The 19,247-nt window shown below is 46.9% G+C and overlaps 1 protein-coding gene across 6 annotated transcripts in view; it reads left to right on the forward strand.

Annotated features, from left to right (window-relative positions):
• DRP2 (dystrophin related protein 2) overlaps nt 1-19,247 on the forward strand; it is a 193,165-nt gene that overhangs the window by 166,475 nt on the left and 7,443 nt on the right. For 5 of the 6 annotated variants that reach the window (XM_069748587.1, XM_069748592.1, XM_069748590.1 and 2 more), the window contains 3 exons: nt 1,083-1,229; nt 12,840-13,089; nt 18,696-18,798. In XM_069748587.1, the coding sequence (XP_069604688.1) occupies nt 1,083-1,229; nt 12,840-13,089; nt 18,696-18,798 (500 nt within the window). Of the gene's footprint in view, nt 1-1,082; nt 1,230-12,839; nt 13,090-18,695; nt 18,799-19,104; nt 19,187-19,247 lie in introns of all 6 variants that reach the window. The other variant, XM_069748593.1, reaches the window with a different exon arrangement.

Raw genomic sequence — 19,247 nt, forward strand, 5'->3', positions numbered from 1 at the left:
CCCACGTAGATCAAATTACAGGTACAAGTAGCATAATATATTACATACGTAGTGCTACATGAAATATAGCTCGTGATCCGATATTCCCTACCACGACCTGCTGCCGAAAAAGTAGTGGCCCGTACGATGTTCCTACACGCTTTACAGGAGCCACATGGAAAACAGCCCCACCTCGGTGGTCCTGATCCAAAAATTCTAGGGGGAATTGGGCTGTAGTGACTCCAAACCAGTTGGTCTTTGATACTCCTTCCCCTTCTTGCCGTAAGGAGGGGTCGGTCGGGCAAAATTTTATTTAAGGTGGGTTCTGTTTTTAACACTGACCAGTGTCTCTGCAGAACCTCCCTAATGTCCCCCCATTTGTTGTTGAATGTAGAAATGAATCTCAATGGTAGTTGACTCGTGCAGTCTTTGATCTATTAGTATACCTAAGTCTTTTTCACATGTGCTGTTGTTTAGCTCTACTCCTCCCATTCTGTATATGCTTTTTTCATTTTTATTGCCCAGATGTAGTACTTTGCATTTTTTCTTGTTAAAAACCATTCTGTTAGTTGCTGCCCACTGCTCCAGATTATATATTTTTGAATCCTCTCTCTTCTCCAGTATTAGATATCCCTCCTAGCTTTGTGTCATCAGCAAATTTAATTTAATTTAAATAGTTAGGAAACCTGCCCTTCATAGCTACTTGCTAGATCAGGTGCTAATGCAACAGGTTGGCATACAGCCTTGAGCCACACATCATGGTCCTGAGCCACATGTAGCTCCTGAGCTACCGGTTGGGGACCCCTGGTCTAAAGCATAAAGCCTAAAAGTATCAAGCACTGCATACCATGAACCGAGACCATAAACCACTGCACTAGAGGGCTAGTTAAAGAAACAAACAAACAGGACTTGGGACAGCGGTGAAGAGATCTTTTAATGAAGGGGACATGTTATATCCACATCCTAGTCTTCATTCATGATCTATCTGCAGCACATGAAGTTATGAGTCTTGGGATTCGGCCATACAGCAGAGTTGCAACCTTTGTTGTATTATATATAAAAGTCAAAATATATTGAACCAATATTCTGTCTTCTGTAAACAGTGACGAGGATCATTATCTTCTGCGCCAGTCCAGTCCCATCACAGATCGGGATCCATGTACTACTACACAGATCATGGAAGGACTAAACCCAGAGGAAGAACAGGGGAGCTTAGAAAAAATACTGGCCCAGCTGGAGCATGAAAACAGGTACTATGATAAGTAGTTATTTACTTTCTCTGTTTTTATACCTTCATTACTTTTTTTACTGTGTATATATATATATATATATACTAGATGGTGGCCCGATTCTAACGCATCGGGTATTCTAGAATATGCAAGTCCATGTAGTATATTGCCCAGACACGTAGTATATTGCCCAGCCACGTAGTATATTACACGGCCACGTAGTATATTGCCCAGCCACGTAGTATATTGCCCAGTGACGTAGAATATTGCCCAGCCACGTAGTATATTGCCCAGTTACGTAGTATATTGCCTAGTGACGTAGTATATTGCGCAGACACGTAGTATATTGCCCAGCCACGTAGTATATTGCCCAGTTACGTAGTATATTGCCAAGCTACGTAGTATATTGCGCAGCCCACGTAGTATATTGCCCAGTGGCGTAATATATTGGCCAACCACGTAGTATATTGCCTAGTGACGTAGTATATTGCCCAGCCACGTAGTAAATTGCCCAGTTACGTAGTATATTGCGCAGCCACGTAGTATATTGCCCAGTTACGTAGTATATTGCCAAGCTACGTAGTATATTGCACAGCCCACGTAGTATATTGCCCAGTGGCGTAATATATTGGCCAACCACGTAGTATATTGCCTAGTGACGTAGTATATTGCCCAGCCACGTAGTAAATTGCCCAGTTACGTAGTATATTGCGCAGCCACGTAGTATATTGCCCAGTGACGTAGTATACAGCACAGAGCTACGTAGTATATTGCCCAGCCACATAGTATATTGCCCAGTTACGTAGTATATTGCGCAGCCACGTAGTATATTGCCCAGTGACGTAGTATACAGCACAGAGCTACGTAGTATATTGCCCAGTGACGTAGTATATTGCCCAGCCACGTAGTATATTGCACAGCGAAGTAGTATACAGCACAGAGGCACGTAGTATATTGGCCAGTCACGTAATATATTGCCCAGCTACGTAGTATATTGCCCAGCCAGGTTTATCACAGGTGAAAAAATAAACATATACCCACCTTTCTGAGGGAGCCCTTGTAGTCCACGGCAGGTTCCGGTCCCACGGTTGGTATTATCGCAGGACCTGTGATGACGTCGCGGTCACATGACTGTGACGTCATGGCAGGTCTTTGTAGCGCAGGTGCGCAGGGCCTGTGATGACGTCGCGGTCACATGACCGTGACGTCATGGCAGGTCCTTCTGCCACCGGAACCTGCAACGGAAGATGGCGGCCGGCGCGAGCTGCAATGGAGGTTGAGTATATCAGGTTTTTGTTTTTTTTAAATTATTTTTAACATTACATTTTTTACTATTGATGCCGCATAGGCAGCGTCAATAGTAAAAAGTTGGGGACACACAGGGTTAATAGCGGCGGTAACGGAGTGCGTTACCCGCGGCATAACGCGGTCCGTTACCACCGGCATTAACCCTGTGTTAGCGGTGACCGGAGGGGAGTATGCGGGCGACAGGCACTGACTGCGGGGAGTAAGGAGCGGCCATTTTCTTCCAGACTGTGCCCGTGGCTGATTGGTCGCGGCAGCCATGACAGGCAGCTGGCGAGACCAATCAGCGAATGAATAACCGTGACAGAAGGACAGACAGAGAGACGGAAGTGACCCTTAGACAATTATATAGTAGATACCTGAACGAATATGATGTACTCCATTGTGAAAAAGTAAGGACACCCCACATAAACGGCAGCAGTTAAGGGTACTTATGCCTCAGCGCCACTTTTTAACGGCGCTGAGAAATAAGTGTATAGTGCCCCCCCGAGTCGGAATTTCTCCAGAGTTGGTAGCTGAGACCCCAGAGTACATGATTCAGGTCGGTTTACTCTGTTGCCTCTTTGGGGGACACAGGACCATGGGTGTTATGTTGCTATCCACTAGGAGGCGACACTATGCATAATCTGAAAAAGATTAACTGTGGCTCCTCCTCTGCAGTATGCACCCCTGGACGGCGTCAGCCTTCTCCAGTTTTTGCTTAGTGTCGCATAGGAGGCACACCTAAGATTTTTTACTCCGTTTTTTCCGACGATTACAGATGAAGAAAAGTGGGTCTCCTGTGAGACTCCCGGCATGGCTCCTTCCTTGGTCCCCTATTACGGGGCGCCCGGTTGAAGTCGAAATGGCTGTTCCCCATGTCGCTCCTTCCCCAGTCCCTCGGGTACTGGTTCGAAGTCGAGAACCCCCCTCCTTCCCCAATTCCTTTTGGTTTATGGGTTAAGGTCGAGGTGAGGATGAAGCCCCCTGAAGGTCATAGCAGCACCCTCCCTAATCCCCCTCTGTGGGCAATAGGTTGAGACGCCTCAGGTAGGGCCTGTACAGGCAGCACTCTGCAGCTCCCAGCAATGGGCCAGCCCACTGCGCCTGCATCCAGGAACCCCCGCACAGCTGCGGGCTCCTTTCGGGGGGAGTGCAGGCAGGCATGGCACAATAGAAACACAGGGCCCCCTGCGCCTCTGTATCTGCGGCAGCACCAGCTCTATACTGCCTCAGGGTGACCCCTAACAGGGCCCCACCCTTCCGCTTATAGCTCCACCGCCATCCTGCCTTTAAATCCGGGGGGGGGGGGGGGGGTCCGGTTCATATCCGACCCCCTCCCGGACTTCCGCGCTGGCCTGGAGCCTTTCTGGGCATCAGGCATCTAATTTAGGCCACAGCTTTGGCCTAGCTGAAGCTGCCGCCTCCTCTCCGCCCCCCGGCCCGACCCCGGATGACAAATATGACACTCTACAGTGTCACTGAGGGGGCGGATCGAGACAGAAAGGGCACGCTTTTTACACAGCTTTGCCGCCTTTTTCCACAGCTCTCCGCCCCCTTCTCCCTATGCCTCTTCTCCTCGGCTGCCATTTCTACTGCAGCAAGTATTAACCCTGCATCTTCCAGTCAGCAGGACCAGGCCAGCCAGTCTTCAGGGGGCACAGGACTGTGGTTCTTCGGCGCTGGACCTAGGAGCAAACTGGTGGGGTAAGATCACAGCTGGGTTGTTTTACTCGGCTGTGAATCCATATTCCCTATAAGGCTCCCCTATAGGTCCCTCTGCATAGCTACCCCTGTAAGGTGCTAGCCAGCCCTTTTGCACTCTGTGCACTATGCCGGGCTCAAGGTCCAAGAGAACCAGCCAAGACTGCTATTATGCATTCTACAAAGCCTGCGGGACCGCTCTCCCCAGCGGCAACACGTACCCGCACTGCCAGGGCTGCACTCAGACTACTGTGTCAGAGCTCCAAGAGGCCCCTGCCAGCCGGAATGGGTCACTCAGATGTCGCAATCTATGACACAGTCTATAGATAACATAACCTCCACATTGCATCGGCTATGACTGCTACCCAGCAAAGGGAGAGCACATCCACGTCTAGGTCAGGACGCAAGCGGACCCACAGGTCACGTTCATCTGCGTCATCCCATAGCACACGGTCATCCCCTTCTAGGGAGAGACACCGTAGTTCTAGGTCATCTAGACCGTCCCCTTCCAGGAGCAGACAATGCAGATCTCCGTAATCCCCGACCAGAGAAGGCCTTCGTCCCAGCTCACCCAGCAGGGGACGCCTCAGTGATACACTGGATTCGGAAGGCATGTGTGATCTCCAACTCAGACAAGGAAACGGAGGGGTCCCTGATCTCAATCCCTCCTAGCAATACAGCGCTAGTTGAGGACTCAATCTCTTCCATCCATCGGGTGCTGGATATTTCTGATCAGCCACCAGAGGCCCCAGAACACAAGATTTCCTTCAAAGGACCTCTGAAGCTGCCTAAAGTTTTCTCCAACCATCCAGAGTTTAAGGCGATCCTTAAAAAGCAGCTCTCACAGCCTGAGAAAAAATTTGCTAATCGCAAATATCTGGAGGCGAGATACCCCTTCCCACAGAAAGACACCAAGGAATGGACAGACCCACCCGAAGTGGACCCCCCAGTCTCTAGACTAGCAGCACAGACCCTCCTTTCACTGCCAGATAGCTCAACCCTCAGGGATGCAGCAGACCGGCAGGTAGAATGCATGGCTCGTTCAATTTTCGAGGCTGCAGGGGCATCCCTGGCTCCTGCGTTCGCTTCAGTTTGGGCTGCCAAGGCCATTCTGGCCTGGACCAAAAATTTACAAGCTGGCCTCCAAGCATCCGCTCCTGAGCTGTCGGACCAAGCGGTTCAAATAGCAGTCGTAGCAGATTACATGCTTCATGCAGCTCTGGATTCAGCAAGGGGTGTAGTGGGGATAGCATCAAACGCCATCACAATTTGGCGTATCCTCTGGCTGCGGGAATGGAAAGCGGACGCAGCCTCAAAGAAGTCCCTCACGCACCTCCCCTACCTCAGCGGGCGACTTTTTGGTGAACAGTTGGACACGATGATATCCAACGCCACCGGGGGTAAGAGTACCTCTCTTCCCCAACTGAAACCTAAACGCACTTACAAGAAGCGTAACCAAACTCGATTCCGATCCCTTCGGAATTCTTCTGGCTGGTCCGTCTCACGTCCAGCACAAAATCGTAACCGTTCCCCACGCAGGGACAACTCACGGTCGACGCAAAGGTCGGACAAGACCTGGCACTCAAAAGCAGCCCAGTCTAAGCCCAGAGGGGGAAAATCTCAGACTTTCTCCTCATCATGACTCACGGACTCCGGAAGACACCACACCCGTAGGCAGCCGACTTTTGCTCATTCATCAAGTCTGGCTGCCTATTACAGAAGACAGGTGGGTCAGGGAACTAGTGTCTTCCGGATACAAGATAGAGTTCACCTCCGACCCACCGGACCGATTCTTCCTTTCTGTCCCCCCAAAACCACTGGCCAAGGCTCGTGCCTTCCGACAAGCGGTCTCCTCGCTTTTTCAAGCAGGAGTCATAGTACCGGTCCCCACGGCCGGGCTCTTCAGAGGGTTCTACTCCAATCTATTCGTAGTCCCCAAGAAAGGAGGCAGTGTGCGGCCCATATTGGAGCTAAAACAACTCAACAATTATGTACGGGTCCGTCACTTCCGCATGGAGTTTCTTCGGTCCATAATTGCGTCCATGGAGAAGGGAGAATATCTCGCCTCCATAGACATACAATACGCATACCTACATATACCGATTGCACCTGCCCATCAGAGGTTTCTCAGGTTCGCAATCGACCAGGACCACTACCAGTTCGTGGCTCTCCCGTTCGGACTCGCCACGGCTCCCAGAGTGTTTACCAAAGTCATGGCATCCACCATGGACGTCCTGCACTCCAGAGGCATAGTAGTCGTTCCATACTTGGACAATCTACTCATCAAGGCTCCCACCTTCAAGGACTGCGAGCTCAGCGTCTCAATTACAATCGACACTCTGAGTCGCATGGGCTGGCTAGTCAACTTACAAAAGTCATCACCAACCCCGAGTCAGTCTCTGACCTTCCTGGGAATGCTATTCAACACCTCCAGGGGTCTAGTGCTCCTTCCCAAGGACAAGGCACTGGCTCTCCGCCTAGGAGTTCGCACCCTCCTCCACAAACCCCCTCGATCTCTCCGGTTTGCCATGAGAGTCCTCGGCAGGATGGGGGCAGCAATAGAAGCCGTCCCATTTGCCCAGTTTCGCCTCAGGCCTCTCCAACTAGCCATCCTCAAGTCCTGGGACAAGAAACCTTTCTCTCTCGACAGGGAGTTCCTGCTAACGTAGTCAACCAAGAGGTACCTGCACTGGTGGCTCAAGCCAACCTCTCTAGCAAAGGGGAAATCCTTTCACACAGGTCAATGGAAGGTTCTGACCACCGATGCGAGCCTGACGGGTTGGGGTGCAGTGCACCTACACCACAGGGCAAGTGGTCCCCAGTGGAAGTGACCATGCCCATCAACATCCTGGAAATTCGTGCCATCCTCCTGGCATTGAGAGCCTTTCATCACTTACTGGCAGCCTCTCACATCAGAATACAGTCGGACAATGCCACAGCTGTGGCACATGTGAATCACCAAGGGGGGAACCGCAGTACCCAGGCGATACGAGAAGTGTCACATATCCTCCACTGGGCAGAGGACACAGGGTCGGTTCTCTCGGCGGTCCACATTCCAGGTGTGGACAACTGGGAAGCAGACTTCCTCAGGCGACAAGGAATAGACTCGGGAGAGTGGTCTCTCCATTCCAAAATTTTTCGCCAGATTTGCCATCGCTGGGGGACCCCGGATGTGGACCTAATGGCATCCCACTTCAATGCTAAGGTTTCCAACTTTATGGCCAGAACACACGATCCGCGGTCGCTCGGAGCAGACGCTCTGGTTCAGGACTGGACCCAGTTCCAGCTTCTGTACTTTTTTCCACCTCTCCCCCTGATATCCAGGGTGGTGAGGAAGATCAAGCAAGAGGGAGTTCCAACCATCCTAATCGCATCGGACTGGCCCAGACGTACATGGTACGCCGACATCGTACTACTTACAGCAGATGCCCCCTGGCGTCTCCCCGACCGCCCCGATCTTCTATCACAAGGCCCGTTCTACCACCAGAACTCAGGGGCTCTCAATTTGACGGCATGGCCCTTGAGACCTGGGTTCTAACCCAGGCAGGGCTCTTGCCGGACGTTATTGGAACCATGATCAGGGCACGGAAGCCAACCTCTGCCAAGATCTATTACCGTACCTGGAAAGCTTTCTTTACCTGGTGCGAATCTCGTGGCCAGACTCCACTCCCTTATTCCTTACCCAAAGTACTTGGTTTTCTCCAATCGGGTCTGGAGGCCAGGCTGTCCCTGGGCTCGCTTAAGAGCCAGGTGTCAGCCCTCTCAGTACTTTTTCAAAGGCGCATTGCTACCAAGCCGCAAGTAAGGACTTTTCTTCAGGGGGTTTCCCGATTGGTTCCCCCCTACAGACGACCACTAGAAACGTGGGACCTCAACCTGGTCCTGACAGCATTGCAGGAACCACCCTTCAAACCCCTTAAGGAGGTCCCGCTCTGCCTTCTATCCCAGAAGGTGGTTTTCCTGGTGGCAATCACCTCGCTACGCAGGGTGTCTGAACTGACAGCACTCTCCTGCAGACGGCCCTTCCTGGTTTTTCACCAGGACAAGGTAGTTCTCTGTACGGTCACATCCTTCCTTCCAAAGGTTGTGTCCCACTTCCACCTCAATGAGGAAATTTCACTGCCATCGTTTTGACCGGTCCCGGTTCATAGAGTGGAGAAGGCTCTGCATACGCTTGACCTTGTCAGGGCATTGCGTATATATGTGTCTAGGACTGCGTCCTTCCGGAGGTCTGATTCTCTTTTCCTTCTTCCGGAAGGTGGCCACAAGGGTCTGCCAGTTTCCAAAGCTACCCTTGCCTGGTGGATCAAATCCACCATCCAAGACGCCTACCGCCTTAAGAATTCTCCTCTTCCAGCCGGTATTACCTCACACTCTACACGGGTGGTAGGGGCCTCCTGGACCATTCGGCACCAGGCTTTGGCACAACAAATGTGTAAGGCGGCCACTTGGACTAGCCTACACACGTTTACTAAACACTACAGGGTTCATACCCAGTCCTCAGCGGACGCGAGCCTGGGTAGATGTGTTCTGCAGGCGGTGGTGCCCAAAGTGTAGCGGCCTGTCTGCACAATATTCGTCCATTGCTTCCCACCCAGGGACTGCTTTGGGACGTCCCATGGTCCTGTGTCCCCCAATGAGGCAACAGAGTAAAGGAGATTTTTGTGTACTCACCATAAAATCTCTTTCTCTTAGCCTCTAATTGGGGGACACCGCTCCCACCATGTTGCCCTTCCGGGCCATTGTTACTGTCGAGTTCTCATATTGTTTGCTTGAGCTCGTACATAGTTGCCTTCTTATAGGCATGGTTATGTTATTCATTTCACGTTCCTCCTACTGCTATTGCACAAAACTGGAGAAGGCTGACGCTATACTGCAGAGGAGGAGCCACGGTTAATCTTTTTCAGATTTTGCATTGTCGCCTCCTAGTGGACAGCAGCATAACACCCATGGTCCTGTGTCCCCCAATTAGAGGCTAAGAGAAAGATTTTACGGTGAGTACACAAAAATCTCCTTTTTATCAACCCCAGTGTTGCGATCATTATTAGGCCGGGGTCACACTTGCGAGTGCAATGCGAGAAATTCGCACAAGTCTCTCGCGTCAATACCCGGCACAGCCGCCGGCACTCGGGACCGGAGCATGCGGCTGCATAGAAATACATGGATTAGATGGAAACTTCTGATTTCAACTGCATGTCTGCTATGTACCAGCTGTATAACATGATGTTTCAGCTAAAAGTAACTGAGCCTGCAGATATTGTTCGAACGTTTTGTGAGATGCTGTTCTATACATCAGATATATACACAGAAAGCATACCTCGCAGTCTCCTGTGACATAATTATCCTTTGTTATTGAACATTCCTAAAATCTAAACAACGATTAGGTAACTCCATCCGGCACATTCTTATTTATTATGTATGATCTGTTATTATACTGACCACACTCACATTCCTGGTGACCTGTCAATGAATTTTTGGTACCTTGGATCGTGTTTTCTTTTTCTACAGTTTGTTTTTTATAAATGTTGTGAACTTGCTATTTTTATCTTATTTTTATCATCTTACATGACATTCTCTATGAATTTTATATGTCTTTGTAGCTGTTTTATTGCCATTAATGCTGAGAAAGGCTCGTGTGGGCCGAGACGTTGCCACACCATGTGGGCCAAATAAAGTCCACTGCACGTTTTGGTAATTTTTGAAGCACTACCTCTCTTTTTTTGCTTCTGGATTTCTGGCAAATAACAGATAATTTGCTCGGAAGGCCAGTACACCCACCGACTAAACAGTGTGCTGTTCCATTTTTTTCAAATAGATAGATAATAGATATGGGATAAATAGATAATAGATATATAAGATAGATAGATAATATAGATAATAGATAGATAGATATATAGATAGATAGATAAGAGATAGAGAGACAAGCCTACAGCCTGCAGTGATCCTCAACCTACTGAACAGCCGCACAGCCAGCTCTTCCCTCTCCTAGTGTTTCATCACCCATCCCCTGCAGACTGTGAGCCCTCGCGGGCAGGGTCCTCCCTCCTTCTGTACTCGTGTGCCTTGTTATCTGCTCATGTTTAATGTATTTGTCTATATTTGCCCCGTATTCACATGTAAAGCGCCATGGAATAAATGGCGCTATAAAAATGTATAATAATAATAAAAATAATAATAATAGAGAGATATAGATAATGCATAGATAGATAATAGATAGATACATAATATATAGATGATAGATAAATAGATAGATAATAGATAGATGATAGATATATGATAGATAGATAGATAGATAGATAGATAGATAGATAGATAGATAGATAGATAGATAGTAGGTAGATAATGATAGATAGTAGGTAGATAGATGATAGACAATAGATTATAGATAATAGATAGATAATAAATACATAACAGATAAAATATAGATAATAGATAGATGATAGATATGGGATAAATAGATAATAGATATATAAGATATATAGATAGATAAGAGATAGAGAGATATAGATAATGCATGGATAGATAATAGATAGATACATAATATATAGATGATAGATAGATAGATAAATAGATAGATAATAGATAGATGATAGTAGGTAAATAGATGATAGACAATAGATTATAGATAATAGATAGATAATAAATACATAACAGATAAAAGATAGATGATAGATAGATAATAGACAGATAATAGATAGATAATAGCTAATTAATAGATAAGATATATAGATGATAGATAGATAATAGATACATAGATAGATAATAGATATATACAGTGCTTTGTGAAAGTATTCGGCCCCCTTGAACTTTTCAACCTTTTCCCACATATCATGCTTCAAACATAAAGATACCAAATGTAAATTTTGTGGTGAAGAATCAACAACAAGTGGAACACAATTGTGAAGTTGAATGAAATTGGTTATTTTATATTTTTGTGGAAATCCAAAAACTGAAAAGTGGGGCGTGCAATATTATTTGGCCCCTGTAACTTAATACTTTATTGCGCCACCTTTTGCTGCGATTACAGCTGCGAGTCGCTTGGGGTATGTCTCTATCAGTTTTGTACATCGAGAGACTGAAATTCTTGCCCATACTTCCTTGGCAAACAGCTCGAGCTCAGTCAGGTTTGATGGAGATCGTTTGTGAACAGCAGTTTTCAGCTCTTTCCACAGATTCTCGATTGGACGGAGGTCTAGACTTTGACTTGGCCATTCTAACACCTGGATACGTTTATCTGTGAACCATTCCATTGTAGATTTTGCTTTATGTTTGGGATCATTGTCTTGTTGGAAGACAAATCTCCATCCCAGTCTCAGGTCTTTTGCAGACTCCAACAGGTTTTCTTCAAGAATGGTCCTGTATTTGGCTCCATCCATCTTCCCATCAATTTTAACCATCTTTTCTGTCCCTGCTGAAGAAACGCAGGCCCAAACCATGATGCTGCCACCACCATGTTTGACAGTGGGGATGTTCAGGGTGATGAGCTGTGTTGCCTTTACGCCAAACATATCGTTTGGCATTGTTGCCAAAAAGTTTGATTTTGGTTTCATCTGACCAGAGCACCTTCTTCCTCATGTTTGGTGTGTCTCCCATGTGGCTTGTTGCAAACTTTAGTCAGCACTATTTATGGATATATCTTTGAGAAATGGCTTTCTTCTTGCCACTCTTCCATAAAGGCCAGATATGTGCAGTGTATGACTGATTGTTGTCCTAGGGACAGACTGTCCCACCTCAGCTGTAGATCTCTGCAGTTCATCCAGAGTGATCATGGACCTCTTGGCTGCATCTCTGATCAGTCTTCTCCTTGTTTGAGATGAAAGTTTAGAGGGACGGCCGGGTCTTGGTAGATTTGCAGTGGTGTGATACTCCTTCCATTTCAATATGATCGCTTGCACAGTGCTGCTTGGGATGATGAAAGTTTTGGAAATCATTTTTTGTCCAAATCCAGCTTTAACCTTCTCCACAACAGTATCACGGACCTGCCTGTTGTGTTCCTTGGTCTTCATGATGCTCTCTGTGCTTCAAACAGAACCCTGAGACTATCACAGAGCAGGTGCATTATACGGAGACTTGATTACACACAGGTGGATTATATTTATCATCATTATGCATTTAGGACAACATTGGATCATTCAGAGATCCACAATGAACTTCTGGAGGGAGGTTGCTGCACTGAAAGTAAAGGGGACGAATAATATTGCACGCCCCACTTTACAGTTTTTGATTTTCCACAAAAATTTAAAATAACCAATAAATTTCGTTCAACTTCACAATTGTGTTCCACTTGTTGTTGATTCTTCACCCAAAATTTACATTTGGTAGCTTTATGTTTGAAGCATGATATGTGGAAAAAGGTTGAAAAGTTCCAGGGAGCCAAATACTTTCGCAATGCACTGTAGATAGATAGATAGATAGATAATAGATAGATATCCATGAGATATATAATTAGTGCTGTGCGTGTGTAGCTTACTGTACTTGTAGATGAAGAAAATGTTGTGGGGTGCTCTATATTTTTAATAACCAGAAAAGGTAAAGCTGACAGCTGCAGGTTTATATTATCAGGCTGGGAAGATCCCTGGTTATTGGGCCGTTTTTTGTGCTTATTGATATATTGGAGCGTTCAGGCGGCTTCTTTCATTGCAGAATTCTCCAGGGAGAGCTGAAACGATTGAAATGGCAGCACGCAGAGGTGGGAGAGGTTCCTTTACTTGGGGAGGTGTCACCCGGTTCTGGTGGGAGCGGCAGTGGGGATGTCCAAAGTGAAGAACTGTTAAGTGAAGCCCGGATACTGCGCCATCACAAGAATCGCTTAGAGACTCGTATGCAGATATTGGAGGACCACAACAAGCAACTGGAATCCCAGCTACATCGACTCAGGGAACTATTGCTACAGGTATGATGAAGGATGGCGGCTTGTCAGTGTAATCAGTTTTACTTTCTGCCACATGAACATAGAAAGTAACATTAACTTTTACATTTTTAATCTACAATCAAGTTGCTGGATTTCAGGCAAGTAAAGGTTCAAAAGAATGGGGCAAATACAGGTAGAAATGCATCCAAAAATGCATAAAAAGAGCATATTTTACCAACACTGCTTTCCGCTGCAGAACAATCCCTTAGGCTATGTTCCCACCATGAGCTTTTGGTGAGTTTTTGATGTTGCAGATTTTCTGCACCGATTAAGTAAAACATGTCACTTGAGTAAAAACTACTGATTACGGCGAGACCAAACTTTTAATGTGTTTTTTTTTCTTTTTTACTTAAGTGGGGAAAAGTATAGAAATTGTCAAAATGTTTGCTTTGTGTTACATTTTTTATGACCCCCTAACATTTATCTTCTACATTCCGGGAGGGCTTGGTTTGTTTTTGCATGGTGAGCTGTTTGTATTGATGGGGTAGAGTGAACATTTTGATGGCTTTTTATGACAATTTTTGCCCTAGTTGTAGTGACAAAAAAAACTCATTTCTGGCTTTTAGGCGGTGATTCAAATTTTTATTTTTTTTATACTTTCTTATAGCCCTTGGAGAACAAGTCGAAGTATTGTAATATATAAAGAAAATTGTAATCTCCTATGAAGCCCAGCCACAGGCTAGTCTTCACAAAGGCGCCATCATGGTATGCATGATCAGGCGCCCAACTGCCATGGTAACCCATCAGCACCCCGCAATTGCGCCTTGAGGGAAGGTAATGGGCACGTGAAATGGCGCTTCCATTCGGACCACTCACTTTAAGTGCTGCTGTCAGTGATTGCAGGGTATGATACGGGCTCAGCTCCTGAGCCTGCATCATGCACGGGGCATGACATTGGAAGTACCAGTTTTACCAGTTTGTCCAGTGTCAGGAAGTGGTTAAACATTCTCCTTAGACTTTAATGGCCATATTTTTTTATTAATATTATTATTATACATTTTTATAGCGCCATTTATTCCTTGGCGCTTTACATGTGAAAAGGGGGCATATTTAGACAAATACATTAAACATGAGCAAAAAACAAGGCACACAGGTACATAAGGAGGGAGGACCCTGCCCGCGAAGGCTCACAGTCTGCAGGGGATGGGTGAGGATACACTAGGAGAGGGTAGAGCTGGTTGTACCGCGGTTCAGTAGGCTGTAGGCTTGTCTGAAGACGTGAGTCTTCAAGTTCTTTTTGAAGGTGTCTATGGTAGGCGAGAGTCTGATGTGTTGGGGTAGAGAGTTCCAGAGTAGGGGGGAAGCACGGGAGAAATCTTGGATGTGGTTATGGGAAGAAGAGATGAGAGGGGAGTAGAGAAGGAGAAATTGAGAGGATTGGAGGTTGCGTGCATGTAAGTACCGGGAAACCATGTCACAGATGTATGGAGGAGACAGGTTGTGGATGGCTTTGTATGTCATTGTGAGGGTTTTGAACTGGAGTCTCTGGGTGATAGGAAGCCAGTGAAGGGCTTGGCATAGGGGAGATGCTGGGGAATAGCGTTGAGACAGGTAGATAAGTCGGGCAGCAGAGTGTAGGATGGATTGGAGTGGTGCTAGAGGGGAGGCCAGAGAGTAGGAGGTTGCAGTAGTCGAGGAGGGAGATGATAAGGGCATGCACTAGTGTTTGTGTCGTGTCGCGGTCAAGGAAAGCATGGATCCGGGAAATATCTTTGAGTTTGAGACTGCAGGAGGAGGCAAGGGCTTGGATATGTTGCTTGGAAGAGAGGGCAGAGTCGAGGATCACCCAGAGGCACCGGGCGTGTGGGACTGGGGAAAGTGAGCAGCTGTTAACATTGATGGATAGGTCTGGTGGAGGGTAGAGTGAGATGGGGGAAAGATGATGAATTCTGTTTTGTCCATGTTCAGTTGTAGAATGCGAGCAGAAAAGAAGGCCGAGATAGCAGACAAACAGTGTGGGATTTTGGTAAGTAAGGAGGTGAGGTCAGGTCCAGATAGGTAGATCTGCGTGTCATCGGCGTAGAGATGGTACTGCAAACCGTAGGATTCTATGAGCTGTCCTAGGCCGAAGGTGTAGATGGAGAAGAGTAGGGGTCCTAGAACAGAGCCTTGAGGAACACCGATAGACAAGGGGCGAATTAAGGAGGTGGTGTGGGGGAGGGAGACACTGAATGTTCGGTCTGTCAGATATGACGAGATCCAGGATAGGGCCAAGTCTGTGATGCCAAGAGATGAGAGGATCTGTAGCAGAAGGGAGTGGTCCACAGTGTCAAAGGCAGAAGACAGATCCAGGAGAAGGAGGACAGAGTAGTGTCGCTTGCTCTTGGCAGTTAGTAGGTCGTTGGTCACTTTAGTTAGGGCAGTTTCAGTTGAGTGATGGGGTCGGAAGCCAGATTGTAACCGGTCAAAGAGGGAGCAGGAGGAGAGGTGGGAGGACAGTTCAAGATGGACGTGTTGTTCCAGTAATTTGGAGGCGTAAGGGAGAAGAGATATCGGGCGATAGGTAGACACAGAGGATGGGTCGCGGGAGGGCTTTTTGAGGATGGGTGTGATGTTGGCATGCTTGAAGGATGAGGGGAAGACACCTGTTGTGAGTGAGAGGTTGAAGAGCTGCGTTAGGGTTGGGATGAAGACTGTGGCAAGGTTAGGGATGAGGTGGGATGGTAGCGGGTCAAGCGTGCAAGTGGTGAGGTGTGATCTTGACAGGAGGGCGGAGAGCTGATCTTCTGTCATGATGGAGAATCTGGTTTTGGGGGAACAGGGTTGAGCAGCTAAGAGGGGCGTTGCGTGCTGTGGGCTGAAGCTTTCTCTGATCGTATCGATCTTCTGTTTCAAGAAAGAGGCAAAGTCTTCAGCAGAAATTAGAGGGAAGGGAGGAGGTGCGGGGGGACGGAGTAGAGAATTGAAAGTGCTGAAAAGCTGTTTAGGGTTGTGAGACAGGGAGGATATAAGAGATGAGAAGTAAGTTTATTTTGTGGCAGTGAGCGTGGACTTGAAGCTGGCGAGGGACTGCTTGTATGCAGTGAAGTGGTCGGCAGAGCAGGATCGCTTCCATCTCCGCTCAGCGATCCTGGAGGCCCGTCTCAGTTCTTTGGTCAGGCTGGTCAGGCAGGGCTTCCTATTGAGTGTACGAGTTTTGCTGTGCATGAGCGGGGCTGTTATTGTGGTGTTATAAAAAGTGGCAGCAGCATCTGTGTCATGAAGGGAAGCTATGTCTGTAAGAGGGAGAAGGGACTCCCGAGAGTGATTGTAAATTGAGGTGTTTGAGATTTCTGTGAGGGTGAGTGAGTTTGTGGAGTGGGGGTTGCACACTGGGAGAGGAGAGGGAAGAGAGTGTCAGTAAGTTGTGGTCAGACAGGAGGAGGGGAGAGTTAGTGAGATTAGTAAGGGAGCAGAGGCGGGTGAAGATGAGGTCCAGCGTGTGGCCATCTTTGTGAGTGGCCTCAGAGGACCATTGAGTGAGACCAAAGGAGGCAGTCAGTGATAAAAGTTTAGAGACGGCTAAGGTGGAAGTGTCAATGGGGATGTTGAAGTCACCCATGATAATAGTAAGGATGTCAGCAGAGAGGAAATTAAGTAGCCAGGTGGTGAGGTGGTCGAGAAAGGTGGAGATGGCTAGTTCTGGTGGGCGGTAGATGACAGCCAGCTCGAGGTTGGGGGGGGGAGTAGACTCAGATGGAGTGCACCTCAAACGAGAGAAGAGCAGCGGAGGGTGGTAACGGGATTGGAGTAAAGGAGCAGATGTTGGACAGGAGCAAGCCAACCCCTCCACCACGTTTGTTGCTGGGGCGAGGGGTGTGAGAGAGGTGGAATTCGCCATATGAAAGCGCAGCTGGAGGGGCCGAGTCAGAGTGGGTGAGCCAGGTTTCAGTGATGCCAAGGAAGGAGAGTTTGTTGGTAATGAAGAGGTCATGGATAAATGGCATTTTGTTGCAGACGGAGCATGCGTTCCATAGTGCTCCAGGTAGGGGGAGTGGGGGCTGGATGAATGGGTATGAGGTTATCATGGTTGGGAAAACGTGCAGAGGATCGTGGCAGGGGATCAGAAATGAGTGTGGGGATGTGTTGAGGAGGGCCGGGATTTGGGGATACGTCACCAGAGATGAGGAGTAGCAGACAGAGCGTTAGAAGGTGTGAGCAGGATAGGACATGATGGGGCCGTGTGTGTCTGGAGAAAGAGGATTGTATGTGGAGGAACAGTTCTGAGGAGAAGGTGAGATGGCTGGGGAGGATGGAGGAAGAAATGACTAGATCCTTACTCGGTGGAGGGATTGCAGGAGATTGTAAGAAGGAAAGTAGTATGGGGGTGAAAGACAAAGGAAACCGAAACATTGTGGAGGTTTGCTATTCCGTTACCTTCCAGTCAATTCCAGTCCAATTCAGTCTAATTCAAAGTGATTTAAAAGATGGAAATTAAAAGATGAATGGAGCAGACACCTGCATGTAAATATATGTGTTGGTAAGTGGGTTCAGCTGTGAGAGCATGTGTGGCCAGAACACATGTTCAGAGTAAAACAAAGATCATAACAGGGGGAGGAGGGATTAGACTGAACGCCCAGAGGTAAGTATGGACGACACCAGAGAAGTGAAGTGAAGTACATTATGGAACAAAAGTTAGGCTGGTTTCACACTTGCGTTTCAAAACGCATGCGTTTTTTAAAAAAACCGCATGGTGAAAAAACGCATGTAAACGCGTGCAAACGTTGCATTTTTTTTTACGCATGCGTTTTTGCATGTGGTGAAAAAAATGCGGCGTTTTGACGCGTTTACATGCGTTTTTTCATGCGTTTGCGTTTTTTAAACGTATGCAGATAAATGTGTGACAGCTGCCAATCATCAAAATAAAGTAAAAAACCCACTATAAACAGAAAGGCTTAGGGTTAGGGGTAGGGATCCTAACCCTAACGGGATCCTAACCCTAACCCTACCCCTAACCCTACCCTTAAAGGGATTAGGGGTAGGGTTAGGGGTAGGATCCCTTTATCAATTTTATGGTGTGGGGTGGTTTATCAGTGTGTTTTTATGTTTGTTTTTTTTTAAACGCATGCGTTTTTAACGCATGCAAACACATGTGGTTAAAAACGCATGCGTTTACAAAGACAACAATGCATTTTTTTTGCAGCAAAAAAAAAACGCCGCTAAAATACTACATGTTGCATTTCTGCAACACAACGCATGCAGAAAAGAAATGCATGCGTTGCAAAAACGCGTCAAAACGCATACAAAAAAACGCATGCGTCTTTAATGTTAAATATAGGGAAAAAACGCATGCGTTTTTTGCCGCAAAAACGCAAAAAAAAATAACGCAAATGTGAAACCACCCTTAAGGGTGAGCAGTGCATACCAGAGGGGGAAAAAATGGAGATCAGATAGACATTCAGGGTCTAGGAGAAGCTGGAGACATTCAGTGCATACCTGTGGGAAGAGGAGAACAGCTTGAGGTAGATAGTACAGATGATGATGATGATTATATTTTATCTGCAGCTCATGTTTTAAAATATTATGAAACAAAATAAAAACCACCTCAATATTTTTTGCATTTCTGTGTTTACTTGATTTTGCATAACTGTCGTTTCTCTGTTTTCTAGCCAAGTATAGATGACAGCAAGTCTTCCTGCACCTCACAGATGGACTCGGAGAGCAAGTGTACGACGGAGGATAAGAGGGGAACGCCAGATACTGAAGCTGCAGGTAAAATACACGAGTGCAGACAGAAATGAGGGCACGGGGAAACAGAAGGCGTGAGGGCTCCACAGAATCTGAGGACGTCCAGTGCTATTACTGTTATTGGACATGAATTCTAACGTATTCTCGCATGTTTCTCTATTGGTGCGGCTGAAAAAGGATTTTCTTAATGTTTTTTGCGGGGAGTTGTATTTTTCATTGGCATCATTTTTGGGTACATTTTACTTATTGCTTAACTTTTATAAACTCATCATGGAGAGAAAGGGTATAAATCAATTTTCTAACATTGTTTTTTTATGTTTTACATTTTAGGCTTTTCACCATGCTGCACAAAAAAGTGTGTAACTTTAGGCTGATTTTAATGCATGGACCAGCCACATTTGTAAGTCTTAGGGTAAGTTCACACAGGGCGTTTTTGCTGCGTTTTTTTATGCTAGTTTTCAGCTGCTTTTTAC

Source organism: Ranitomeya imitator, chromosome 2 (assembly GCF_032444005.1).
Source record: "Ranitomeya imitator isolate aRanImi1 chromosome 2, aRanImi1.pri, whole genome shotgun sequence".
NCBI classification, from domain to species: Eukaryota; Metazoa; Chordata; class Amphibia; order Anura; family Dendrobatidae; genus Ranitomeya; species Ranitomeya imitator.